The 23,026-nt window shown below is 58.3% G+C and overlaps 13 protein-coding genes across 13 annotated transcripts; 7 read left to right on the top strand and 6 right to left on the bottom strand.

Moving 5' to 3' along the window:
• The first annotated feature begins 484 nt into the window (after nt 1-484).
• On the top strand, nt 485-2,678 carry FA10DRAFT_269932 (hypothetical protein). Its single transcript, XM_025522937.1, has 3 exons — nt 485-619; nt 674-1,041; nt 1,098-2,678. Exons 1-3 carry the CDS (start codon nt 510-512, stop codon nt 2,555-2,557), a joined length of 1,938 nt encoding a protein of 645 aa, XP_025374032.1. The 5' UTR covers nt 485-509; the 3' UTR covers nt 2,558-2,678.
• Nucleotides 2,679-2,871: 193 nt separating this feature from the next.
• FA10DRAFT_269931 (putative translation initiation inhibitor, yjgF family) lies at nt 2,872-3,566 on the top strand. Its single transcript, XM_025522936.1, has 2 exons — nt 2,872-2,936; nt 3,004-3,566. Exons 1-2 carry the CDS (start codon nt 2,920-2,922, stop codon nt 3,389-3,391), a joined length of 405 nt encoding a protein of 134 aa, XP_025374031.1. The 5' UTR covers nt 2,872-2,919; the 3' UTR covers nt 3,392-3,566.
• Nucleotides 3,567-4,009: 443 nt separating this feature from the next.
• Nucleotides 4,010-5,980, top strand: FA10DRAFT_304721 (FAD/NAD(P)-binding domain-containing protein). Its single transcript, XM_025525385.1, has 12 exons — nt 4,010-4,121; nt 4,173-4,209; nt 4,268-4,401; nt 4,456-4,809; nt 4,862-4,882; nt 4,941-5,022; nt 5,079-5,176; nt 5,229-5,323; nt 5,387-5,406; nt 5,461-5,489; nt 5,549-5,770; nt 5,835-5,980. The coding sequence occupies exons 1-12, from the start codon at nt 4,014-4,016 to the stop codon at nt 5,901-5,903; spliced, it is 1,269 nt and encodes a 422-aa protein (XP_025374030.1). The 5' UTR covers nt 4,010-4,013; the 3' UTR covers nt 5,904-5,980.
• FA10DRAFT_256726 (putative GTP binding protein and negative regulator of the Ran/Tc4 GTPase cycle) lies at nt 5,833-7,417 on the bottom strand (the record flags this gene model as incomplete). The annotated part of the gene is made up of 4 exons (XM_025519820.1): nt 5,833-6,026; nt 6,094-6,112; nt 6,171-6,925; nt 6,982-7,417. 4 exons carry the CDS (start codon nt 7,415-7,417, stop codon nt 5,908-5,910), a joined length of 1,329 nt encoding a protein of 442 aa, XP_025374029.1. The 3' UTR covers nt 5,833-5,907.
• Nucleotides 7,418-7,645: 228 nt separating this feature from the next.
• FA10DRAFT_304719 (hypothetical protein) lies at nt 7,646-8,342 on the bottom strand. The gene is made up of 4 exons (XM_025525384.1): nt 8,189-8,342; nt 8,078-8,133; nt 8,004-8,018; nt 7,646-7,942 (listed from the first exon to the last, which is right to left on the bottom strand). The coding sequence occupies exons 1-4, from the start codon at nt 8,325-8,327 to the stop codon at nt 7,781-7,783; spliced, it is 372 nt and encodes a 123-aa protein (XP_025374028.1). The 5' UTR covers nt 8,328-8,342; the 3' UTR covers nt 7,646-7,780.
• Nucleotides 8,343-8,485: 143 nt separating this feature from the next.
• Nucleotides 8,486-9,945, top strand: FA10DRAFT_269928 (putative mitochondrion protein). The gene is made up of 6 exons (XM_025522935.1): nt 8,486-8,824; nt 8,881-8,939; nt 8,993-9,154; nt 9,213-9,404; nt 9,469-9,552; nt 9,619-9,945. Exons 1-6 carry the CDS (start codon nt 8,567-8,569, stop codon nt 9,740-9,742), a joined length of 879 nt encoding a protein of 292 aa, XP_025374027.1. The 5' UTR covers nt 8,486-8,566; the 3' UTR covers nt 9,743-9,945.
• A 228-nt stretch (nt 9,946-10,173) lies between these two features.
• On the bottom strand, nt 10,174-11,230 carry FA10DRAFT_256717 (NAD(P)-binding protein). Its single transcript, XM_025519819.1, has 2 exons — nt 10,925-11,230; nt 10,174-10,862 (listed from the first exon to the last, which is right to left on the bottom strand). Exons 1-2 carry the CDS (start codon nt 11,219-11,221, stop codon nt 10,281-10,283), a joined length of 879 nt encoding a protein of 292 aa, XP_025374026.1. The 5' UTR covers nt 11,222-11,230; the 3' UTR covers nt 10,174-10,280.
• A 279-nt stretch (nt 11,231-11,509) lies between these two features.
• On the top strand, nt 11,510-12,802 carry FA10DRAFT_276579 (NAD(P)-binding protein; the record flags this gene model as incomplete). Its single annotated transcript, XM_025523327.1, has 4 exons — nt 11,510-12,077; nt 12,131-12,336; nt 12,398-12,647; nt 12,714-12,802. The coding sequence occupies 4 exons, from the start codon at nt 11,510-11,512 to the stop codon at nt 12,800-12,802; spliced, it is 1,113 nt and encodes a 370-aa protein (XP_025374025.1).
• A 341-nt stretch (nt 12,803-13,143) lies between these two features.
• FA10DRAFT_256712 (putative MFS monosaccharide transporter) lies at nt 13,144-15,069 on the top strand. Its single transcript, XM_025519818.1, has 2 exons — nt 13,144-13,298; nt 13,357-15,069. Exons 1-2 carry the CDS (start codon nt 13,181-13,183, stop codon nt 15,054-15,056), a joined length of 1,818 nt encoding a protein of 605 aa, XP_025374024.1. The 5' UTR covers nt 13,144-13,180; the 3' UTR covers nt 15,057-15,069.
• A 160-nt stretch (nt 15,070-15,229) lies between these two features.
• FA10DRAFT_256708 (cytochrome P450) lies at nt 15,230-16,960 on the bottom strand (the record flags this gene model as incomplete). The annotated part of the gene is made up of 3 exons (XM_025519817.1): nt 16,687-16,960; nt 15,601-16,633; nt 15,230-15,540 (listed from the first exon to the last, which is right to left on the bottom strand). The coding sequence occupies exons 1-3, from the start codon at nt 16,936-16,938 to the stop codon at nt 15,230-15,232; spliced, it is 1,596 nt and encodes a 531-aa protein (XP_025374023.1). The 5' UTR covers nt 16,939-16,960.
• Nucleotides 16,961-17,419: 459 nt separating this feature from the next.
• On the bottom strand, nt 17,420-20,001 carry FA10DRAFT_304713 (hypothetical protein). Its single transcript, XM_025525383.1, has 3 exons — nt 19,435-20,001; nt 18,362-19,375; nt 17,420-18,307 (listed from the first exon to the last, which is right to left on the bottom strand). Exons 1-3 carry the CDS (start codon nt 19,962-19,964, stop codon nt 17,641-17,643), a joined length of 2,211 nt encoding a protein of 736 aa, XP_025374022.1. The 5' UTR covers nt 19,965-20,001; the 3' UTR covers nt 17,420-17,640.
• Nucleotides 20,002-20,579: 578 nt separating this feature from the next.
• FA10DRAFT_289411 (Endoribonuclease L-PSP) lies at nt 20,580-21,020 on the top strand (the record flags this gene model as incomplete). Its single annotated transcript, XM_025524288.1, has 2 exons — nt 20,580-20,629; nt 20,684-21,020. The coding sequence occupies 2 exons, from the start codon at nt 20,580-20,582 to the stop codon at nt 21,018-21,020; spliced, it is 387 nt and encodes a 128-aa protein (XP_025374021.1).
• Nucleotides 21,021-21,272: 252 nt separating this feature from the next.
• Nucleotides 21,273-22,133, bottom strand: FA10DRAFT_273451 (putative hydrolase or acyltransferase of alpha/beta superfamily; the record flags this gene model as incomplete). Its single annotated transcript, XM_025523167.1, has 1 exon — nt 21,273-22,133. The coding sequence occupies one exon, from the start codon at nt 22,131-22,133 to the stop codon at nt 21,273-21,275; it is 861 nt and encodes a 286-aa protein (XP_025374020.1).
• Between the last annotated feature and the right edge of the window lie 893 nt (nt 22,134-23,026).

Raw genomic sequence — 23,026 nt, 5'->3', positions numbered from 1 at the left:
TATACCACCAGAATCGTCTCAACGGTCTGTGCAGCGGCACTCGGACCGTCACAGCTGCACAGTGAGGCGCTAGGTGTCGCTGGTCAGTCTGGTCACGGCGCTGTTGCTCCAAAGCCGATTAAATCCGACACCCAGGGATTTTGAAGTCTGACGGCCCCCCCAGGACACGCACGGGCCTATGATCACGTGCTCAGGTCGGAGATGAAGCAGGCGATGGCTACGAAGATGGCACATTGAGACGAGCATCGTGGCCAGAATCGTCTTTGCACAAGTCTTTGAGTAGCAGGTGCTTTTGCGTAGGTCAAAGTTGATCGGGGGCACTCTAGTCTAATCTAATTGTGCTGCATTTTCGCTCTGAAACTTGTGCGCTAATCGGGCTTCCGCGGGAAAGCGCTAGTGAAGAAGCAGGAACTGTTGAAGTTGTGGTACGTGACCTGCCTTCCCGGCTTACTGCGCTACAAATCCGCTTCTCGATCTTTATCTTCCCCACACGCCTGCAGTTAGCCGTCATGCTGCGCCGTCTCCTTTGCCTCATCGGCGTCTTCTCGCTCCTCGTCAGGACGGGCTCGGCGTCGTCCTGCGACATCCGCCTCTGGGTGCGGGCCGACGATCTGCATGCGTGAGCAGCGTAATCTGACGGGCTATCTTCCCCGGACTGACCCTCTCTCCACAGCGGTGCGCTGACTGAGGGCGACGTGCGCCTCGTCAACAACCTGACGTCCGCGGGACATGAAGACTGCCGGATTGCATCGTGGACCCTCGGTCTGCGCCACCGTGAGCGGGCTGCGCTCAAGTACCCGCTTCGTCATGCCAAGCTGCCAGCCAAGCCAACGTACAAGTCCCGCCCGCGCGTGCAGCAGCCTGCAGGTCTCGTCGAGACATTCATTGATGCACGAGAAGAGGAGGAGCGCAAATACCACGGGAAGCTTGAGGACTACGCAAACGCCATGCGCAACAGCGAAACGTGGGCCATCATCGACGAGGAGCGCATCATGTTTGACATTACTGCCGACATGGGATCTGTCGAGGAGGAGAGCGCAGGTGAGACCAGATCCGCTCTCGAAAGCGGGCTGGAATGCTAATACTGGCGGAGAAAGGCTTCCAGGTAGTTGATGAGGCCCCATTTACGGTCATCGTCCCGCCTGTCATCCTTCCATTCAAGGTGCAACATGCCGGCAACAAATACCAAGAAACCAAGACAAACGTCTTCTATACCCACGAGTTCGATCTGGCGTATTATGGTCTAGTACGACTCGTCAATGGCACAGAAATTGATGTTCCGGGAGGCGAGACGGCCTTTGTGCCACCGCCTAGCGAAAGGAGCTCGACAGAACGTACCGAGACCTTAGTCTTCAACGTGACGGCAAGACCCAAACAAGACCAGGAACCAGTCGGCTTCATTCTCGATACAGGAGTCGTTGTTGGAGACCGATATCTGGGAGATATGAAAGTAGATGACCTCGCTGTCAACGTGACGTTTCAGGATATCCCAGAGCTGGTGCAAGGCAGAGATCACAAGATCCACGGGCACATTACCAAAGGCAACGAAGAATTCGAGATGCAGTGGGTCGACGTGAAGCTGAGGATGCGCATGGAGAATAAGTGGGTGAGCGACCATCTGCTGAGCGTGGGAAGAGGAGAGCTGGAGAGGACGCTCGCAGCAATCTCTTCAGCCCCCAGATCTCCCCCCTTCAGGCAAGAATGGCCGACCTTGGTCACACCAGCGGCAAAGTACGTCTCCGACGCGATGGACACCACCACGAGCTGCTGTCTTTCCAGTGACCGCATGCGTCGTCGTGACCCATTTTCTCCGGGTGTGCCGAACATTGACGAGACAGGCGGATTCGCAGTCTGGGTGAATGTGTCAGACCTGGATCCACCCACGAAACAACCCTCTGCGTACGAGGTGGCCAAAGCCGAACTCGTGGTCAAGCTTGCTGTGTCTCCACGATCGGCACAAAATATCAAGCAAAAAGAGACGGGCGATGGTTGCGAGGGAGAGCCGAGCCCAGGCGCGCAAACGCGCTCCGAGGCGATACACGCCATCAACAAGCAGTCCTGGTCCAGTCAGCCATGGAGCGGCTGCCGTCTTCGGCAGAACCGCACGGCATCCAGTACAGCCCCTCGGCTAGTGCCGCGAGTCACGATTCTCGAACTCGTCATTGCAGACGTCGACATCCATCAACGACGCTGGGAAAGGCTTGGACGGACACCTCCCCAGCAGGTCACTTGCGACGAGAGTCTTCTGCTACCTTTCACTTCCCCCGAAGCACGCGCGCCGTCTCTTCTCGCCGGCAAGCCGAGGGAGGAGGACCGACGGAGGGCGTGTCAGGACGCAGATTCACTCGAGCTCCTTAGTAGCCTCACCAAGTTCCATTCGCTGCGCAACAATATCGACGACCAGCGCAACGCCTCGCTTGAGTTCGTCCGGGCACGCTACAATCTTGTCCTTGGCCCCGTTGCTGATCTCATGCGGCTTCCGCGTCCTGGATCTGCCAGCGTGGGCAAGCTCTGGGCTCACACGGTCATCATGCCTCTCCTCAAGGAGCGTGGGTAGTCTGCTGGATGGCACTGTATGTTACCCGCTGGTTTGGTTCCGAGCACGAGCATAGTTTTTGAGATCTGTATGTACACGTATCCTACATTTGGAGAGGAATGGAAGAGGCGCCGAGATATGCTTGCTCCTGCTTGCATGGAAGTGAAGAATCACCGGTGTTTGTACTGCAATGAGACTAACGCCGCGGGACCAGATCCGAGAACAATTCTTTAGCTCCGAGATGGGTTCCATCACACGTCGCGCGCGCATGAAAGCTTGGCAAAGCGTGTCTCCACAAAAGCTTAAATACTAGGCCACAGACAAGAACCTTTCGCCCTCGACGAAGAACAGACTGGCAGCTGTATCAGCCAGCAGGTGACACCATGTCTGACGAGTATGAGTGAGCGAACCCCTCAGAGTCTCACGCCGACAGCATGCGCTAATTTCGACTTCCTGACGTGCACTAGGCTGAAGCAGGTCGTGACCGAGCCAGACCACTACGCCCAGTTCTGCATCTCGCAGGGGATCAAGGTAGGCAATCTGGTCTTTGTGTCGGGCCAAGTGGCACTGGGCGAGGACGCCTCCATCGTCGGCAAAGGCGACTTCCCAGCTCAAATCGAGCAGGCATTTCTCAATCTCAGCCGAGTCTTGCAGAGTGCTGGCTCAGATCTGAGCAAGGTCGCCAAGGTGACCATCTTCTTGGTCAACATGAAGGAGCACTTCGGCTACGTTCGCCAGGCCCGAGCGAAGTACTTTAGCGTCCCTTATCCCGCCGATACGATCGTCGAAGTCAAGTCGCTGTATCACCCGGATGTCCTGATCGAAATTGAGGCGATCGCAGTGGCAGCCACTTAGAAGCGACTACAAAGCCACATCTATCAAGCTGCTCAATAGAATACAGTGAATAAGCCAGCAATCCGATTTAGATCTACCTTTGGGTCAGACGGAAAGATGGTGGAGCTCGAGTCGTCATGCTTTCACTTCAGAATAGATACATCTAACACATACTCACAACACGGACAAGATCGATGCATGACACTGTTACTGCGTGGGCGGCAGTCTGGCTCTTGATTCTCGTGCTGCCTGCGGGCCGTTCGCTGTCTAAAGCGAGGAGCTGACACGTGCTCTCGTTGCGGACTCCGCCGTCTAGGCCAGCGGACCTTCCTAGAAGACGCAGAATTGCTGTACTCGATCAGGAACACGAAGGCAAGACGCTTTCCAGTGACAGAGCAGCGGATTCGCAGGGTGGCCGACATATCCGCAGGCCTGGACAACATTGCGGGGTAGAGACATTCGGGCCAGTCTGCCAGAAGCCGATTCGAGCCGGTGGGGAGAACTTAAAGGCGCGACCGGTGGTGGGTCCGTGTCGCCGGTGGGGGCGCCTAATACCTTAATGCCCCACGCGGTCTGTGCGAGCTCAAGAGGCCTTTTATGTTGTCCTGACGGTGTGTGCGACGCCACCTCTCATTTCATCATCATGAACAATCTGAAGATCGCGATTGTGGGAGGTGGAATCGGCGGTATCGCGACAGCCATCGGGCTCGTCCGTCAGGGCTTCGGAGCTTTCGACGTCTTTGAGGGTGCAGTGAGTGGAGGGCGAGGGCATCAGCTTCTCATCAGCTGACCCCTCCTCCAGCGCTGCTTTGCGGAGATCGGTGCCGGGCTCAACTTTGGTGCGTCGTGTCCAGACTATTCTGCAGTAATGGCATCCTAACGAGAGCCTTTGAACAGCCCCAAACGCTCGTTGCGCCATCGCAAAGCTCGGCCTTGAGAAGGAATTCAACGACCTTGGCACCTTCATCGCTGACGGTTACTATTTTGAGTATAGGCTTGGCACAAGCGCGGACCATCACTTGGTTGCCACAGTCAGTTCCTGTTCCCCTGTTTCCAAGGGACACAACTGACAAAAGAGACGACAGGCCATGTCGGCGCCAGCGCCATGCTCGACTGTCCACCGAGCCAAGTTCCTTTCTGCTATGTTGGACCACGTACCCAAAGATCGCGTGCACTTTGGCAAGCGGCTGGACAGACTCGAACGACTGCCTTCCGAGAGTCCGTACCCCGTCCGTCTCCATTTCCAGGATGGAATGACGTACGACGCACACCTTGTCATCGGCTGCGATGGGATCCATTCGAAAATGAGAGAGTACTTGGACGTCACTGGAGCGCCACGATGGAGCGGGACATGGGCGTACAGAGCGTTGGTCCCAATCGGCTTATTTGCGGAAGCCATCAGCAGCGAGAGGCGCGAGCGCTATTGCCGAGTCCCACAGGTGAGCCACTTGATGCAATTCTCTATACTGTGCTGACAAGACGAGAGACCAGATGTTCATGGACAAAGACAGGGTAAGTTGCGGTGGCCACGTCAGTTGTCTCCTTACCTTCACTAATCGCTACAATGCAGCACATTCTCACCTTTCCCATCGATCACCACAACACCATCAATGTCGTCGCGTTCTACACGGACCGCACGACGGAAAAGCCATGAAAGTACTGTCTCTTCAGCAAAGACACGCAGACACTCTAACACGACTTACAACAGGCCTGGTAGAGGGAGAGGCTTGGACGCAGACGACCTCGCAACAGGACTTGCTGAGCAAGTTTGAAGGCTGGGACGAGGATATGATCAACGTGCTCAAGGTACGCAGCCTGAAGACGAGAAAGTCGGGAAGAAGCTAAGCAAATCCTCCAGTGCTTCGAGAACCCCACGAAATGGGCACTTCACCAGATGGATCCATTACTACCGACGTACATCGGCGACCATGTCTTGCTTCTTGGCGACGCAGCGTAGGTACCTCATACCACGCACACTCTTCTTTGCATCAGTGTGCTGACTCACTCCATCCACAGACACGGCGGCGTCCCCCATCGTGAGTGATTATGACCTCACCTTGCCGTAGAAGCGCTAACAACAATCTCTTTAGAGGGTGCGCTGGCTGGCCAGGCATTTGAAGTGAGTTGGGGTGAAGACAATCGAGACGTGTGCTGTCACTGAAAGAGGTGACCTTCAAGGACGCCCTGTTTCTCTCGCGCATCCTCTCGCACCCAGGCGTCAATGCAACCAACCTCATGCAGGTGCTGCCGGTATACGACCTGATTCGCCTTCCGCGGGCCAATCGCGTCCTGCAAACGAGCCTAGAAGCAGGCGATGCGTACGAATTCGCAGGACCCGACGGAGACGACTTGTGCGCCCTCGCCAACAATCTCTCCAGTCGCTGGGCATGGATATGGGAGGTGAGACAACTTTCCTTTGCATTCATTCTCTACTTCTACGTTTACATTGGGTCTGGCGAAACAGCACGACCACGACGAGGACATCGAACGAGCACTAGAGTGGCTGAAGGGCAAAGGCATTCTTCAGGAGTAGACGTTCAACTGGACTGCTCAGATCTCCACTGCCTGATTAGAGCCTTGCCGTAGTCCCCGCAGTTGGGCAGCCGATTGATCGTATGAATGTGACACTTTGCTGGCGTTGTATTCGTGAGGAAGACTGAAGAATTGCAGTAGTGTGAGAGGGACATTCTTTTGAGAGAGAACATTCGACGGTAGGTACTCACTGCCGCAATGAAAATCAAACTGGCAGGGGGAGAGGTCAGAAAAGCAAGCCGGACCCTAGCTGTGACGAAGCACTCACCTCGCAGAAGGCGACAGGCGAGTGTATGCGAAAGTAGTAAGGATCACCCAGTCCAAAATCGCCGATCCACGCAAAGTACGTCTTGCTTTCATAGGCCCGCAACTGCTCCATCCTGTATTTGAGCGGGCCCGGTGGGAGGTAGATGTGAAATGCTTGGAGGATGGCATACACCTCTTCGCGTTGTTCGGGCGAGAAGAGAGTGATCGGGCAACCAGCAAAGGGCACCACGCGGTTGTCCTGATGTGCTCCACCGAGGTGCCTCTCATCAAAGGGATTCCAGAGATCGGCTGGCAAGCCATGCGTCGGGTCCATGCCCTTGCAGAGCTGGGCTTGAGCCTGGTTAGCAGGGCTCAGCGCCCTCATGAGGTTCAGGCCCCGGACTTCTTCCTGACTAAAGAGGCGAAGACCGGCATGCGGCCCGACGTCGATGCGGTCAGGCTCGGCACCCAGGAAGGTCGGCCCCACAACCATGCGCTTTCCGACAAAGACGACAGCGAGGCACAGATGGTGGCCGAAGAAGGTCCAGCCCCACGGCTGCTCCAAGGACGGCCTGCGTGTCTTTTGTGGGACGAAGAGGCGGAAGTTGTACGAGTGCTTGTTGAGCACGGCGGGCCCGTTGACGAGCTCGCCCAAGAAGTGGTTCGTAAGCGTGCATCCGATGGCCTTCGTGTACCCTGCAGGGGAGAGCGAAGCTTGAAGTACGCCAAGGATGAGGTCCTGCACTTCCTCCCGCGTCTCATCGAGGCGAATGCCACCTGAACCAAGGACGGGTCAGCTTCCTGAAACTGATTTACGCACAACTGGTACACACCTTCATTCACATACAGCTCCGGATTCGACCAGGCACGGAACTCGTCGTCCGACTCCACGTCGCCCTTGATGACCTGCTCCCGCTCTTCCTCGGACAGCTTCGCGAGCAGCTCCTCGGCGGCTGCGACTGCCGCTGCCACAGGAGCACCTTGATCACGCTCGCGGTAGCTGTAGAAAGAAGGTTCTGGATGTCCATCGGACGAGAAGCCCCTGTACGGTCTCTCGATGTTCTTGATGTCGAGCCGATTGATGAGCCAGGCGGGCGCAGGGACCTCTCGGCGCGACTGGCACCATGACTGGGCCGTGTGTCCGTGGATGCCCGCAATGCGAGGGTGATCAGCAGCGGGGAGAATGTCGCGGAACGATACAGTCGCGTCGGTGCGCGGCGTGGCGGGGTCGTCCTCGAGGACAAACCCGCTGCTGACTGGGACAGACATGGCGGGAAGGTACGAGGGGAAGGTGTCTTGCTTGACCTTGATTTAGGGTGAGGGCGCCACGGACATTCGGGTCAGTGGGGCGCTTTCGGCACCGCGCCGTATTTCAGACAATGCTGTAAGCAAGTCCGACAGTGCTCTGCCAAGTGGTCCCTGAGATGTGGACTCGATGCCGCTGCCCAGCAGTATGTTACCTGAGCAGGTGTTATTCCGGCAAGCAGAGCATGGTTGGGTAGAGTAGTGATCGTTGCACGAGTGCGTTGTATGATTGCATAGGTCTATTTACTTGTGTGGAGTCTTTCTACGCCAACACCGAAAAGGTGAAGCGCTGGCTTTGGTGGGTCATTTTGTGGCAGCACGCTGCGCTCACGGCTCCGCCATGATCTCGTCGATGCGCTCGACGAGGTACTTTACGATGCCCTCTGGGCCCACTTTCACCTGGAGGCCTGTTGGAATGGCGTGCGTCTTGATGCCAGGGATCGCTTTCCTGGCGATACTCTGGATCTCCTCTTGCTGCTCAGGTGTCCACTGTGGCCGGGCTGTTAGTCAAAGCTCTGGTCCCTGCTGCCAACAGATGCGATTTGCTCACCATGGACGCGCAAAACTGTCAAGTCCCTAAGCGTCAGAGAAAGGAGCTCTCGTCCAGGTCAAAGAGAAGCTCACCAGGATTCCCGGAGGAGGCTGAATCGAGCGCAGCAGAGGCTCGACGCCCTCGATAGCTGGACAGGCACGAGTTGGCAAGCGTATCTGCGGTTATAATGAAAGACGACTCACTCTCGCTATTTCCGGCGTGCTCGATCGCGTACTTTTCCTTGACCTGCTCAATGACGGCGCCAATGACCTTTTTGGCCCTGTCGGGTGCCGTGTTGACCGAGACGAGCTGGACAGGCTGCTCTTGCGTAGCTGTCGTCATGCTGGTACGTGTTCGTCTCTGAACAAGAGAGGAGACTCTGAATCGCTCGCTCTTTCTTCCCTTGATTCCGTTTTTTCCGAAACCCGCAAATTTAGTCTGCTCGGCCCCACCACAGGGCAGACGTGTCTTCGGCTGGTTTCTTTTCTTTTTGTGGCCATCCTTCGGCTCCATCGGGGTGGTGTTCTTCTTCAAGTAAGACTATGTACACTCTGCTTCCTTCTCTGAGACAGCCCAACACCATGACCACGTACGCCAGGCTAGTGCGCTTCGTGCCTGCCTCGGCGCCATCGTCGCAGCCTCTCATCGGGGAGCCCTGTGACGAACTTCTTGATGTCGGCCTGGCCGCCCACGGCTCTCAGCCCATTGAAGTCGAGGTCTTTTCTGGCAGCTCCATCCTCCAGCCAGGGCATAGAACAGGCAAGAAGGAGCATGTGAAGACGCTCTTGAGCCCTCTGGCCGCGGTTGAAGTCGGGACAATCCGTTGCATCGGCTTGAACGTGAGCAGAAGCCACGCTCACAGTTCGAGCATTGCTGAGCCTGTTCTTCTCTCCAGTACTTGAGCCACGCCAAGGAGATGAACCTCGCGATTCCTCCAGCACCGATTCTCTTCATGTGGGTGCACACAAGATCTGCGAATGCAGCTAAACGCACTCACACCCCCATAGGAAGCCGAGCACGTCGCTTGGTGATCCCTGGCCCGCCAAGACGGTGATCCCCAAGGCCACAGCGGCAGACAACGCAGCAGACTACGAGTCAGAGGTCGCCATTGTGCTCGGCAAGACATGCAAAGACGTGTCGGAAGCCGAGGCTATGGACCGCTTCCTCGGGTTGGTTATTCTCTCCTCGTCCCCGCTTCTGCCGTGCAGCCAGCTGATTTGTTTACAGCATCACGGCGTCCAACGACGTCTCCTCGCGTGTGGTGCAGTTCGCGCAAAGCCAGTGGTGCTTCTCCAAGTCATTCGACGGGGCATGCCCCATCGGGCCAGCCTTCGTGCACAAGAGCCAGATCAAGGACCTGGGCGAGGTGCGGATCACCGGCAGCCTGAACGGCAAGGTTGTTCAAACCGGCAAGCTTGAGTGAGCTGCCAGTAGCTCGTCACCTCCCTCTGGAGCCCTTTACTCACGCCGGTAGCTGTAACAGCGACCTCATCTTCTCCATTCCAAAGATCATCTCTTTCCTTTCGCAGGGCACGACATTGCCCGCGGGCACGCTGATCTTGACAGGGTAGGTCGGGTCGTCAGGCGAGGGCTTGTGACTTGCTCCTCCTTCTAACCCATAGCACCCCGACAGCACACCGGTGGGCGTCGGCTGGAGCCGGCAGCCACGTCTGGTGCTCGGTGACGGCGACGAGTTCCGCGTTCGAGTCTCGCACAGCGTAGGGACACTGATCAACTCAGTCGCTGTAGAGCACTAGACATACTGTGGAGCTATTCGTCGCACAGCCAAAAGGAGGGGAGCGAGGTGGAAAGTGGCTCCCCGGTTGGTCCTCGCTGTCTCACCATGCACGCGAGGCTGACGAGGAGAAGCGCGAGGGGGAAGACTATGCTGAGAATGAGTAGATTCTCTGTCGCCTTTGTGTTCTTGCTATTAGTCGAGATTGCGACGACTGAGATAACGGTGATGATGCCCGAACCCAGCAAGTTGAAAGCCATGTAGCGGTTCAAGCTACGCACGTATCTGCCGTCGACAACCTCTGAGCAGTCGGTGCCAAAGCTTCCTCGGATTCCCACCCTGTAAGATGCCATCGAGACGTTGAGAAAGGGTCATCTTCCCTAAAGTCAGGAAGCAGATCGTGTGCCTTTCAGTCTAAAACCAGAGTTCTTTCTACAATATGGAAGAAACAATGCGGTCTAATCGACGTCCGGCACCATGCGGTAGTCGTGTGTGGGTGGGTACGCGTCGGCCGAAACCATCGAAGCCATGACAAGGGTACGTGTGTCGAGAAGCCACTCCTACTCCAGGCCTGGCATCGAGTCTCTCGGGTCGCCCTGGCCCGGGAACGTCGTGGTGACGATGCGCCAGCCGCCCGTGACTTTGACGTCCTCTGCATTGACAAACTCATTCTCGATGAGGAAGCGCACCGCCGACGAGACGTGCGCCGGCTCCGAGGCCCTCTTGGGAAAGACACCGTTGGCCAGGAGGTCCTTGTTGAAGAACTCGAGCGCCTTGCCGGTGTTCATGGGCGTCGCCACGATGCCCGGGCTGACGCTGTTGACGCGGATGCCGCTGGGCGCGAGAAAGTCGGCAAAGCTCTTGGTGAGGCCCAGCACGCACGTCTTGCTGGGCCCGTAGCCGAGGATGCGCGCCGAGGGCTCGTGGCCGACGACAGAGGCAAAGTTGACAATGACGCCGCGCTCCTGGTCGGTGGTCCAGAACCGGCTGGGCGCCTGGGCCGAGAGTCCGAGCTCCTTTTCTGTTTGCGCATTGATGGCATCGGCCACAACGGCGCCGATGCAGAAGGTGCCCACTGCGTTGACCTCGAGCGTCTTGCGGAACTGGTCGACGGCGTCTGCCATCTTGTTGCTGAACTCTTGCTGTAAATCAGAGCCGTCGGTCAGTCAACTACCTACAACGGCTTAGCTTGGACTACCCTAACCCTCAGGGCAACGCCGGCGCAGTGCACCAGTCCTCTCAGATTGCCGAGCTTGGCAACGATGTCGGCCACGGCCCTTTCCGCGCTAGATCGGTCGCTGATGCTCGCCTGCGCATAGACGATCCTCCTGCGCTCGTCGTCGCTCTGCAGTGCCTTGGCCAGCCTCGCGCTGCCTTCGCCCTGCTCGACAATGTCAATGACGCCGACGCAGGCGCCCTGCTCGAGGAGCATGCGCACGCACTCGCTGCCCAGCCCGCCGAGGCCGCCCGTGACGATGAATGTGCTGCCGCTGATCTTCATTGTGTTCAGTTCTCGGTCAGGAGAGGGATCGACAAGCAGCGGCCTTCTTATTCTACCGAACCCCCCCACTTTGAGCTTAGTCTCCTCTCGCGCTAGTGCAGACGGGGAATAGTAGTACGTGCCGGTGCGAAGATCCGAGGAGACGGCGTTTAGCGTGTGTGGGGAACGGCTAATTTGCAGGAACGGCCGGCCAATTAGCTCAATGCAAGAAAGGGCCGACGCGGGGGGACTACTAAACACTTCTTCTCGTCGGAGAGAGAGAGAGACTGGCTCACCAACGCATCCACCATGTCGACATTCACCTGCCGATGGGGCATCCTTGCCACGGGCGGCATCGCCGAGTCCTTTTCCCTCGACCTGCTGCTAGACCCGGCGAGCCGGGAGGTGCGCGACGTGCGGCACGAGATTGTCGCCGTCGCCTCGTCGTCGTCGCAGCAGCGCAGCCAGGACTTTATCGCGCGCGTCGGCGCCGACAAGCAGCAGGGCGACAATGTGCGCGTGGCCGCCTATGGGAGCTACGAGGAGCTGGTTGCCGATGCCAACGTCGACGTCATCTACATTGCCACGCCGCACAGCCACCACTACGACAACGTCAAGCTGTGCCTGCGCGGCGGCAAGAACGTGTGCTGCGAGAAGCCATTCACGGTCAACAGCACCCAGACGGAGAAGCTCATTGCGCTGGCCAGGGAGAAGAACGTGTTCTTGATGGAGGCCGTCTGGATCCGCTTCTTCCCCATCATGGCCGAGATCAGGGACCTTCTGCACCGGCAGCAGATCGTGGGCAAGATTCTCCGCTCGACGTCGGAGTTTGGCGAGAGGATGCCCACGGACCCCAACCACCGGATCCTGAACCCCAGTGAGCTGCGTGTCTTGGAGCCCATGATCTGTGCTGAAACAGGTGCCTGTCAGACCTCGCCGGGGGTGCGCTGCTGGACATTGGCATCTATCCACTGACGTGGCAGCTCAGCCTGCTGGGCGAGCACCCAGACAACGGAGGCCAGCCGCCCAAGGTGACGAGCTCGATGATCAAGAGCAAGGCCACCGGCGTCGACGAGCAGACGACGCTGATCCTCGACTTTGAGCGCCTGGGCGTGCAGTCGACTGTGAACTGCAATGTGGGTCAAGGACATTCGATCGGCTGCTGATTACTCTGCTGATGATAGTTTATGCCCACAGCTCAACGTCAAGACGCACTCCTTCTGCACCCTGGTCCAGGGCGAAAAGGGCGATCTGCAGGTGTCGTGGGCGCCCATGCGTCCCGAGAGCTACACTTTCTTCCCGCGCAAGGAAAGCGACGGCGACGTCGACGTCCAGGCAGCCAAGACGGTCACGCGGGACATCCCTGGCCACGGCATGTTCTGGGAGGCCGATGCCGTCGCGCGCTGCCTGCGCGATGGCAGAAAGGAGGCAGACCTGTGTCCGCTGGGTGCGTCCTCCGATCCAGGCTCTTTTGCTCTCTCTCTCTCTCTGACCCAATCATCATTTTCGACAGCCACGACGCTGCTCAGCCAGCAGATTATGGAGACGGCCCGGAGTCAGAACAGCTTGCGCTACCCAGACGCACTGGAGGCGGCCAACTAGCGCAGTAGTGGCGTCATGCCGTCTCATTTATTTTTCATCGGGCCTTGCACGGCCTTCAAATTGCATTTTCGGCCTTTTTCTTCGTGTCAGTCCATCCGACGGCGTGCATGCACAGATCGCCCCATCTTGTTCCCCTCAGCCCACCCCCCCGCTCCTGGAGTGACCCCACTCAGATTCAGAAGAGATGTTCGGTCAGAAAATGATGCTCGATTTACCCCGCAAAAAGGGAGCGCGAGAGAGCGCGAGATGATGCCGAGAGACGACAGAAGCGCAGAAGCGCAGAAGCGTCCCGGATATAAGTATCGCCTCTTCCTCTGAGCTCGAATGACCATTCGATTCGAGCTTCACACTGGCGCTTGATTGATTGAGTGACAAGACATGGATCCCCTGAAGATAGCTCACGCTGAAGAAAAGGCACTGGACTGGCCGCGAGAAGCCGAGGTGCTGGCGCGCGATCCCCAGCAGCTCGAGGAGGCCTACCGTGGCGGCAAGAGTGGTGCGTCAGCATGATGATTACGGCGTTGCTTTTGCTCTGCGCTAACCGGGATGCACAGCACTCCGACAGGTGCTGCAGTCGCCGTTTGTCATCGTCTGCGCCATGGCCGCTGCAGCCGGCGGCTTCTCCTTTGGCTTTGACCAGGGCGTCATCTCCATCATTCTCGTCGAGCCGCAGTTCCTGGCGCAGTTTCCCCTCGTCGACGCGGCAGTGAGCCCGTCGGCGAGCTTCTACAAGGGCCTGCTGACGGCCATGCTCGAGTTTGGCGCCTTTCTCGGCGCGCTCCAGTCGGGCTTTGTCTCGGACAAGTTCAGCCGCCGGCGCACCCTCTTCAACGGTGTCGTCTGGTTTGTTGCGGGAAGTGTGCTCCAGACGACGGCCTTTAGTTATGCCCAGCTCGTCGTGGGCCGGCTCATCGGCGGCGTGGGCATCGGCACCCTCGCTGCCGTCGCACCCCTGTACATCTCTGAGCTCGCCCCGCCCAACATCCGCGGCACGCTCCTGGTCATGGAGTCGTTTATGATTGTGCTGGGCGTCGTCGTCGCCTACTACGTCTCGTTTGCCACGCGCAACATGGCCTCCGACTGGTCTTTTCGCCTGCCCTTTTTGGTCCAGATCACCCCTGCCCTCGTCCTGGCCGTGCTCTTCTTCTTTCTGCCGTACTCGCCCCGCTGGCTCGTCAGCAAGGGCCGCGACGCCGAGGCGCTCGCGACGCTCTGTCGCCTCCGACGGCTCCCGCGCGACAGCCCCTTTGTCCTCGCCGAGCTCATCGCCATCAAGGCCGAGTCGGCCGTGCAGTACCGCGCCGAAGCCGTGCGCCATCCCAACGTGGCCGGCAAGCCAGGCCTGGCCAACGAGCTGGCCCTCGAGGCGCTGCGCTGGAAGGACATGTTCTCGGGCGCAGGCATCTTTAAGCGCACCCACATCGGCCTCGGCCTGGGCTTCTTCCAGCAGTTTATTGGCATCAATGCCCTCATCTACTACGGCCCGTCGCTGTTCGAGGCCGTCGGTCTCGACTTTTCGCTGCAGCTCACCATGTCGGGCGTGATGAACATCTGCCAGCTCGTCGGTGTCGCGCCCGTCTTCTACCTCCTCGACCGCGTGGGCCGCCGTCCGCTGGTCATCTACGGCGGCGTCTGCGTGTGCCTGTCGCACGCCATCATTGCGGCCCTCATTGGCGTCTATGGTCTGGCATGGCAGCGCCACGAGGCGGCCGCGTGGGTCTGCGTCGCCTTTATCTTCGTCTACATGATCGCCTTTGGCGCCACCTGGTCGCCCGTGCCCTGGGCGCTGCCCGCCGAGATTTTTCCCTCGACGTTCCGCGCAAAGGGCACCGCACTCGCGACGTGCTCCATCTGGCTCAACAACTTCATCATCGGCCTCATCACGCCCTCGCTCATCGGCCAGGTCCACGGCGCCGGCGCATTCATCTTCTTTGCCGTCTTCTCGGCCGTTGGTACCGTGTGGTGCTATGCGTTTGTGCCCGAGACACGGGGCAAGTCGCTCGAGGACATGGACAAGATCTTTGGCGACGACTCGGCGGTGCGCGATGCGGCGATGCGCGAGGCGTGCATGGTCGATGTCCTCGCCGAGGTCCGGTGCCTGGTCTCACGTGAGGGGGGCACTACCTGTGCTGATGGAGACAGACCCAACGGCGGAGCAGCTCGAGCCAGCGACGCCGACAGCACTACCGACAAGTCCCTCGGCAAAGACGAAGCCAAGACTGACCAGGTAGTCGTCACCACTTCTGATGCGTAATGCGATTCTTGGTCTGTCTGCAACTCTTGGTCTGTCTGCAACTCTTGGTCTGTGCTACCCAGGCAGATGCCTCATCGCAAGAGTTGCTACATCGCAAGACAGCCACTGTAGCAAATGATTGTGTGACGATATCAAGCATTCATTGAAAAAGAGCAGGCAGGATGATGACGGAGCTACTCCCTCCGCCGCACACGCAGGCGCAGGCCCTGCTCGATGCCCATGTTGAGGCCCGTCGTGTACTTTGCCTGCATGCCCGGGTCCGCCATCTCAAAGTCGTAGCGCGGCAGCAGGGCGGAGAGCAGGCTGAGGGCCTCAAACGTGGCCAGCGTCTTGCCCAGGCACGTCCGCGGGCCGGCATTGAACGAGTGCCAGGTCCACATGCTGACGTTGCGCAGCGAGCCCGTCTCGCCGTCGAGGAACCGCTCTGGCCGGTAGTCGAGGCAGTCGTCGCCCCACACCTCGGGCAGCCGGTTGTAGACCCAGTCTGAGAGAGGCAGTTCAGCACTTTGTATGCATTCCAATTCCTTTTTTTTTTTTTGCTCACCCTGCCAGATGACCACGTCGCCCTTTCTGACCACAACGGCCGGCTGGCCGATGTCGGCAATGGCGGGCAGGACCGTGTCGCGATAGCACACCGTGGGCGTGCCCCGTGCCGCGGCCGGGTGCACCCTCGTCGTCTCCTGCCACATGGCATTGTGCAGCGTGAGGCCCTTCATGTCGTCGTAATCGAGCGTGTCGGCGTCCTTTGCCGAGTGGTGGAACTGGTGGCCGAGCTCGGCGACCTCTGCGCGCGCCCGTCCCAGCAGATTCTGGCCCGCGTTGCCCGGCCGCAGCAGCTCGTACATCTGCCAGGTGATGGTGAACGCTGTCGTGTCGCGGCCCGCAAAGAGCATGCTCGCCATCCAGCCCGACAGCGTCCAGGGATCCGACTCGTGCTCCATGAAGAGGTCGAGCAGGTCGCCTGTCCTATTCTTGACGCCGGCCTTTGTCGTCGCGAGCCGTGCCTTGACGAGCGGGTTGATAAAGTCGTAGATGGCGTCGACGGCCGTCTGGATCGCCCTGGCGTGGCCGCGGCTCGTGGTGCGCTCGGTGAGCTGCCACAGGGCGTTGCGGTTGCGCGAATCAATGAGCGGCGAGGCTTCATCAAACGCATCGACAAACTTGTACCGCCGCTCCAGACACGCAGGATCGGCCGTCAGGCAGTCGGCCAGGCCTGCCGGCTCGGAAAAGGCGACGGCGAGGGAGAGGAGCATGGTGAAGCGCGCCATGACGTCCTGGAAGTCAAACACCTGGCCCGTGGCGGCCAGGTTGTCAAAGAGATCCACGACAATCTTGACGTGGGCGCCAATCTTGTCGCGGATGGGGCCCTTGAAGTGGTTGCGCGAAAAGGCGTGGGTGGCCGCCTTGCGCTGCACCTGCCAGTGGCGCCCGTCCGAGTTGAAGATGCCGGTGCGCTGGACGCCACCCAGGACGGGCATCAGGTGCGCGCGGCCAAAGTTGTCGAACTGAGTCTTTTGCACATGCTCCAGCCACACGGGGTGGTTGATGTCGATCATGCGCCGGCCAGGGATGGTGAGCTGGTGCTGAGGTGGTCAGCTTGAGTTTCAGAGAGAGAGAGAGAGAGACCCACCTCGTAGCCCGGTCCGTACTTGAGCCGCCACTCGAGAAAGAGGTCCAGGAAGCGGTCCGAGTTGGCGTTGAGCACCAGCTGGTGGCCCAGGAAGGGCACGGTGGGAGGCTGCTTGGGCCATCGCTTGCTTGGGTCGCTGGTGTCGCGCGGCAGGGGTGCCGGTGCAAAGATGGCCGTCTTCCAGTGGCGCACAGTCGCCAGGACCAGCACAGCGGCGGCGGCCACGAGGGCTGCAAGAGTGTGATCGGTCATCGTTCGTTGGTGTTGATCAGCGTATCACTCAGACCAGCGCGCGCCCCGCGCTCGCTCGCTCAACCTTAAAAGTAGTCGCTTCGGTACCCCCACGCTCAGCTGCACATGCATTGCGGGGTAGGCTAGCACACGCCCTGTAAGTTCAACCAAACCTCGTCTTCGGTCTAAGGATGCCCGCATAAATTCACCGAACGGCCTCATCGCGGACTATTTCTTACCCTCTCTCGAACACGGCAACGCCAGGCCTTCCCTCCACCGGACACGGCTAATTAACAGACAGTCACGCGGCCAGTGACTAGGGCAACTCTCTTTTTCAGCAATGCAGTGCAACCCCATTCCCTGCGAGATCGCATAAGAGGGTAGATGAGGACGGTCACTCTCATGCCAATCACCGAATCGGCCGAGTTCCTTCTCCAACTCCGATGACAACTGCAGACACGTTGAGGGACTCTGTACATTTCTTTCGCCACCCGCCTTCCCCATTTCTAGCTCAGCTTGTCACTCGTCTGTCCTGCTTCCGCATCGCCTGCCTAGGAAGAATACCATTTCTCCTTCCTTGCTACCCCAGGTCATGGCGCGGCAGCCTGTCGTTTCTGTCGTTTACTGTCGAAGATCAGGAATTGGGATATACAATAGAGAGCTGTTGTACAACTTTGCGAGCGATAGCAAGAAAGGGTGGGAAGCAGTACGTGAAGCATGGCGCTACATGGAAAAGATGCCTTGGTCCAGAAACCATCGCCACGTCTTGTCCAGAGAGGCGTCGGCTGAAAAGTCGTCGCTTGCTCTGGCGTCCCACGCAGCGGCAGGAATCGGGGGTGGAGGAGCGGCATTGTCGAAGTGGGACCATGTATCGAAGATGTACGCCAAGCCGTCGTTCGCTGGCGCATCTGGGAACTTGAACGAGAGATCGAGTCCGTTTGGCGTAAAGGCGGGCTGCTCTTTCCATTTCACCTCGGGCCGAGGTGCTGTTTCAACGAGTTTCCTAGCCAGGTGCCCAAGAGGCGCTGGAGATGGGTGCCCAGAGCGACTCCGCTGGTGGTCGCGAACGTGCTGAAGAAGCGCCTGCACGATTCGTGCGCAGCGCAGTGCCGTGGGGTCTTCGACTGCGATTTGGAGCAAGGCTGAAATCGCCTCGTTGATCAGCTCCAAGAAGAGAGACCGTTCGAGCACGTCTGGATCGGCAATGAGGTGCTCGCACAGCACGACTGCCGCCACGTAGCTCTGCGACAGATTCGTCCAGAGCCGGTCGACCACCGAGTGCCGCGACCGGAGGTCCTGCTGGAGCGTAAGGACGCCCCGAGCAAACGTGGCGCACGTCGATCGGCCGACCGCGTCGGTCCATGATGTGTCGCGATAGATTGCGATGAGGCTGTGGGGGAAAGTAAGCCATCTAACCAGGCAGGACAAGGTCGAAGACACCCACCGACTAAAGATTGCGCTTTGCAGGAGCCACTTTTGCACCTCGAGGGCCTTGCACCAGTAGTTTGGATGCTGGGCTGCCGTCTCACCCACCTGAAAGTACTTTGGTAGTCTCGCGATCAGACTTTGATAGCGAGCTGCCACGCTGGCCATGGCGTCGGCATCGGCCTGCACAGTCCTTGGCCCAGCTGCCGCCTGCACCTCGCAGTGATCCTTGACGATGACAATGTAGTCGAGCATGGCGAGCACAAACGACACCTCTGTGAAGCCATCCCTGGGCTTGGGCTCGGCCAGGAGCTCTCCTTCTTTTGGGATGAGATCCTCGTCGTTGTAGTTGCCCGGAAGCGGTGTGGTGAAGTCGCGCAGGCCAATCGACGACACACGATTCTGCTTGGTGTTTGCATAGGACCAGTCGCGGAAGCACAAGGCCCACCAGATCCTCTTGCCCATCTCCGTTTGCAACGTGGCCTTTGTTCGGTATTGCCGCTTGTCACTGCCCTTGTCGCTGCTCAGGCGGTGCAGCCCCAGCTCTTGGGCGTGCAAGATGGCCATTTTGAGCAAGCGAGCTGCCAACAGGTTTTGCTTTTGCGATTCGTGCGCTCCCCCATCCTGAGACCCCTCTGCTCTACGTTCGTCTGCCTCTGCGGCATCCAGTCCCCCTGTGGACGAATAGACGCAGAAGAGCAGGCTTGCTTGGATCAGCTCGAGCTGTGGCCGGGGGTCGAGGATGCACAGGTTCAGGCACCGTTGCGCGTAATCGGCCCACAGCTGCTCACGACCGGCCGTGGCTGTGTGGTCAAGCTCTGTGAAGAATTCCACTTCGGCTCTGGTCGGATAGTGGCGCAGGCCCAACGCCAGTACCAGGAACAGCATCGCGAGCCACGCCGGTCCGCCAAACTCGCCCCGGCTGATGGCTTTCGCACCGTGGGTGGGCCCCATGGCTACAAGACGTTGAATATCGTCGCGAAGGGTGGGCATGTGGACGAAATGGCCAGCCATGCATTTCACCCGGTCTCTGCTGCTCGACGAGGCTTCAGTATGGCACATGGCCGAGTGCTTCGTCAAGGTGCTACCTACTATGATACAAAGAGCAAGTCCAGTGCGGTGGGTGAAGGCAGCGCCGTGCAAAACAGTCGCAGCATTCTCTCCTCCTCGTTGGCCTCTCTGGACTCATCCGCGAACGCGCTTCTGCTGCCATTTTCAATTCGGTGGTCTGCTGGAGGCTGAGCGATCGGCGAAGGCGGGACGTTGTTGAGCTCGACAAAGAGCCTCTCCATCCTTGTCAATCTCTGCTGCAGTCCAACCACCACGGCTTCGGTGTCTGGGCTGTTGCGCCCTTTGTGTAGCCGGTTCGTCGTATCCTCAAACAGGCTGTCATTTGCCGTGTCTTCGTACAAAGCTTCATTTGCAACCGCCGCCGCGAGGTTGCCCGAGCTCGGCTGTCGAGACGCCTTCTCGGCAAAGGAGCAACGGTGCCCCTCGTTCCGCATTACGCATTGGCTGCAGGGGCGCCCGCGATCGCACCTGGTTTTGCGATCGCGGCATGCTAGGCAAGAATAGGCGATCCGGTTCCTCTTTGCGCGCTTGACCCCAGCTTGCCCTTCCATTTTTCCCAGTGGAATGACGAGGGAGGAGAGGGCGCACTGTACCGCCACTTTCTCCTGCAAACCCACCACCCTATCCTGCAAGATGGACCCGTCTCGACATATGCACGTGCCACATTACGCTTAAAGCCGCGGCCCTCGCCAGATATATCTCCGAAGTTTGTCGATACGCTGGTGGTGTCTAGCAGGCTCAAGGGCTTCCGTTTCCTTGACCGTCGTGTGGGCGGCGCTCGCCTTCTGCGTACTCCTGGCACCACTCATAAGAGGCCTCTTCTTGCACTCAATCAGCGCGTCACATCTGTGTCCGCTAGGTGAAAGCGCTTGTCTCTTCGCGCCTGAAGCAATGGAGGCCATCTCCAGCTCGGCGCAAGCACACCTTTGGCCATCTCGCAGCTTGTGCGATGAAGAAAGTCAATGCCCCAAGGAGCGTTTCACACCGAACGAAAGCGAGATTCCCTTACTCCGCGGGGAACGAAATATCTCCGGGAAAAAACGCTGCTCTTGCCTGTCAGGCGCTATAAAGAGTGGAGCAGAGAAGTGAACACGGCACTTGCGCATCCTCCCCTGTTGTTGTCGGCGAAGCAAATCTCAGAATCTCTCTCAAATCAATTCGCAAGGATGAGCGCACACATTGGGATCAGAAACGGGCCTGCTCGTTTCATTGGCGCGTGGGTAAACTAGCTTGGTTCATGTTGCCGGAACTGAACGCAAGAGTCTTTCAGATACTCGGACGGCGTAGTCGTCTCCAACCGCACTACGTGGCTGTATACAGCTGGTACACCTGGTCTCGATGAATCGGGAAAGACGCCCGAGGGAATCGAAGCCCAGAGCCGGCTGGCGTGGGAGAACATATTCGCAATCCTCAAAAAGGCAGACATGGACGCAAGCCACCTCGTCAAGGTAACGACGTGGCTCACAAGCGAGGACCTAGTCAAGGATTATGTGCGGGTCAGGTCCGAATTCATCGGAGAGAACAGGCCAGCATTCATGCTAGGTACCGTGAATTCGCTCATCCGAGATGACATACTTGTCGAGATCGAAATTGTTGCGGCCAAGTGATCTGGAATATCATCTCTTTTGCCCTTATGCACGCCAAGCCGTGTGCAACATGCTCCTCTTTCCATGCTACCTTGCGCAAGGTGTTGCGCATGAGCAACACCGTTGCAAGCCGTCAAACAGCTCGCCAAGCGAGTTCCGACAGTTGCTCCAGAAAGATAGAGCCGCTGATAATTGGGATTTCGACGCACAAGGAAGGAAAGCACCGCTAAGGGTGCTCTGACGAGAATGCAAGAAGAGTAGCCCGGGAAGCATTCACACTACGCCCATGAATCGAAGGATCTCGCTGCCCACTTCGTCGCAATGACTTTCCAAAACAAGGTGTCCCGCGTCGAGCAAGACAACTTTGATCCTTTCTGGAGCAATATCCTGAGCGTATGCGACTGCGCCTGCAGGAAGGAAGAAGGGGTCGTTTGTACCCCACACGGCGAGCACAAACGGATTGGCCTTCTTCAAGGCCGCAGAGAATGCCGGGTAGAGATCCACATTCTTACGGTAGTCGTAAAAAAGATCGAGCATTGCCTCGGCGTTTTCGTTGGAGATAAAGTAGTCGAGATGATACGTTTCCGGCGGAATGTCGGCGGCAGATGGGTGGCCAATTTCGTACTGAAACTTTGTAGAGTCGAGTGTGAGAAGGTTTCGCAACGCTTCCCGGTTCTCCTCGGTGGGCGAGTTCCAGTAGCCACGTATTCCGAATGCGCTCCAAGCGTCGCCCAGTCCTTCCTTGTATGCGTTTCCGTTCTGGGTTACAATGGTCGAGAACATCGTTGGGCGACGAAGGAGGATGCGGAGGGCAATGGGCGCACCGTAGTCGAAGATATAGACGGGAAATGGTGTCGCCGAGAGCTTCAACGTGTCGATGAACGACTCAATCGTCTCGGACAGGTTGTCAAAGGTGAACTCGTAATTCTCCGCTGTTGTTCTCGTAAAACCGAAACCCGGGTGGTCGGGGGCGATGACACGGTAGTGTGCCGCGAGAATGGGCATTAGGTTGCGAAACTGAAAGGAGCTCGCGGGGTAGCCATGAAGTAGGAGGAAGACGGGAGCATCTTCCGCGCCCATTGCGCGGTAGAATACCTCTGTGCCGTCAGCAACGATCACTCGCCCCAGCTCCATTCGGATCGTCTGCGTCATGGAGATGCTTTTGCGTGCCGTTCTTCTCCAGAAGGGTCCAGCTATATGCCTCGCTGGACGGAAGGTCCTCACAGCCTCTTTTAATACCTTGATGAGAGCGGATTTACAGAGTATGTTGCAACCGCAAGCTTGGCGAGGGAGGATTTTGTCGGTGTTCCACCGTTGTTGCAGGGTCGAAAGACGACCGCGGACTTGTGAAAGGGCCCAGACTCTGGCCCCTACTGCAAGCGGTGGAACCTCGCTGGTACACGCGCTTCGCCCCCAGATTCTACGACATTGTTTTGGACCCCTTCTGGAGAGCTCTGATATGCGTTGTACCATCAGAAGCACCACAGCGGCGCAGCCTAGCGACCCCTTGCAAGGACGACAACGAACACCAGGCCCTTCCACTCGACAGACATGTCTTTGCTCTTGCGCTGCGGCGGACTGATGACTGAGCATACATGATGATTCAAAGCCCGGTGCCATGACGTCCTGTGCCAATTGAACATCCCCTTTGTGATACTATCTCCGTGACCAAACCTCCCTGGAATGACTTCAGACGTTTGCTGTCAGGGCCGAATCTATGGTCCAGCCGGCTATACGCGTAAAGGTGGAGTAGGCACGACGATCGAGCCGAAGTGATGTCTGCAATGCCTTTGTGGTACGACCGTAATTCTGAGAGAAATCGCTGTAACGCCGCGGCTTTCTCGAAAAGAAAAAATTTGGTGCTACAGTATGTAGCGAGCGCCCAGCTTCGACGCGGGGGCGGCAGATACGGCACTCAGGCTGCTTCCGCACTCGGGCGAGCCGAAAAATGGTTGCGTACGTAGGCTGCAGCAAAACAGAGTTCTTTGTTCTCCCCCTCCAGCTCTTTTTGCGACTGTAGCATGGGC

This window comes from Acaromyces ingoldii (assembly GCF_003144295.1).
Source record: "Acaromyces ingoldii strain MCA 4198 unplaced genomic scaffold FA10scaffold_9, whole genome shotgun sequence".
NCBI lineage: Eukaryota > Fungi > Basidiomycota > Exobasidiomycetes > Exobasidiales > Cryptobasidiaceae > Acaromyces > Acaromyces ingoldii.
This window is presented reverse-complemented; position numbering and strand designations above follow the sequence as displayed.

What these genes read in the sequence shown, in the direction of transcription:
- FA10DRAFT_269932 (XM_025522937.1), top strand. Translation starts at nt 510, where the DNA reads ATGCTGCGCCGTCTCCTTTGCCTCATCGGCGTCTTCTCGCTCCTCGTC. An exon ending in CGGGCCGACGATCTGCATGC is followed by an intron (nt 620 to 673) that starts GTGAGCAGCGTA and finishes CTCTCTCCACAG; the next exon opens with CGGTGCGCTGACTGAGGGCG. An exon ending in TGTCGAGGAGGAGAGCGCAG is followed by an intron (nt 1,042 to 1,097) that starts GTGAGACCAGAT and finishes TGGCGGAGAAAG; the next exon opens with GCTTCCAGGTAGTTGATGAG.
- FA10DRAFT_304721 (XM_025525385.1), top strand. Translation starts at nt 4,014, where the DNA reads ATGAACAATCTGAAGATCGCGATTGTGGGAGGTGGAATCGGCGGTATC. An exon ending in ACACGGCGGCGTCCCCCATC is followed by an intron (nt 5,407 to 5,460) that starts GTGAGTGATTAT and finishes CAATCTCTTTAG; the next exon opens with AGGGTGCGCTGGCTGGCCAG. An exon ending in GCTGGGCATGGATATGGGAG is followed by an intron (nt 5,771 to 5,834) that starts GTGAGACAACTT and finishes CTGGCGAAACAG; the next exon opens with CACGACCACGACGAGGACAT.
- FA10DRAFT_304719 (XM_025525384.1), bottom strand. Translation starts at nt 8,327, where the DNA reads ATGACGACAGCTACGCAAGAGCAGCCTGTCCAGCTCGTCTCGGTCAAC. An exon ending in GCACGCCGGAAATAGCGAGA is followed by an intron (nt 8,134 to 8,188) that starts GTGAGTCGTCTT and finishes GTGCCTGTCCAG; the next exon opens with CTATCGAGGGCGTCGAGCCT.
- FA10DRAFT_269928 (XM_025522935.1), top strand. Translation starts at nt 8,567, where the DNA reads ATGACCACGTACGCCAGGCTAGTGCGCTTCGTGCCTGCCTCGGCGCCA. An exon ending in GTTCAAACCGGCAAGCTTGA is followed by an intron (nt 9,405 to 9,468) that starts GTGAGCTGCCAG and finishes TAGCTGTAACAG; the next exon opens with CGACCTCATCTTCTCCATTC. An exon ending in GGCACGCTGATCTTGACAGG is followed by an intron (nt 9,553 to 9,618) that starts GTAGGTCGGGTC and finishes GCACCCCGACAG; the next exon opens with CACACCGGTGGGCGTCGGCT.
- FA10DRAFT_256717 (XM_025519819.1), bottom strand. Translation starts at nt 11,221, where the DNA reads ATGAAGATCAGCGGCAGCACATTCATCGTCACGGGCGGCCTCGGCGGG. An exon ending in GCGCCGGCGTTGCCCTGAGG is followed by an intron (nt 10,863 to 10,924) that starts GTTAGGGTAGTC and finishes TCTGATTTACAG; the next exon opens with CAAGAGTTCAGCAACAAGAT.
- FA10DRAFT_256712 (XM_025519818.1), top strand. Translation starts at nt 13,181, where the DNA reads ATGGATCCCCTGAAGATAGCTCACGCTGAAGAAAAGGCACTGGACTGG. An exon ending in CTACCGTGGCGGCAAGAGTG is followed by an intron (nt 13,299 to 13,356) that starts GTGCGTCAGCAT and finishes CGGGATGCACAG; the next exon opens with CACTCCGACAGGTGCTGCAG.
- FA10DRAFT_304713 (XM_025525383.1), bottom strand. Translation starts at nt 19,964, where the DNA reads ATGGAAGGGCAAGCTGGGGTCAAGCGCGCAAAGAGGAACCGGATCGCC. An exon ending in GACTTGCTCTTTGTATCATA is followed by an intron (nt 19,376 to 19,434) that starts GTAGGTAGCACC and finishes CTCGTCGAGCAG; the next exon opens with CAGAGACCGGGTGAAATGCA. An exon ending in CAAAGCGCAATCTTTAGTCG is followed by an intron (nt 18,308 to 18,361) that starts GTGGGTGTCTTC and finishes TTTCCCCCACAG; the next exon opens with CCTCATCGCAATCTATCGCG.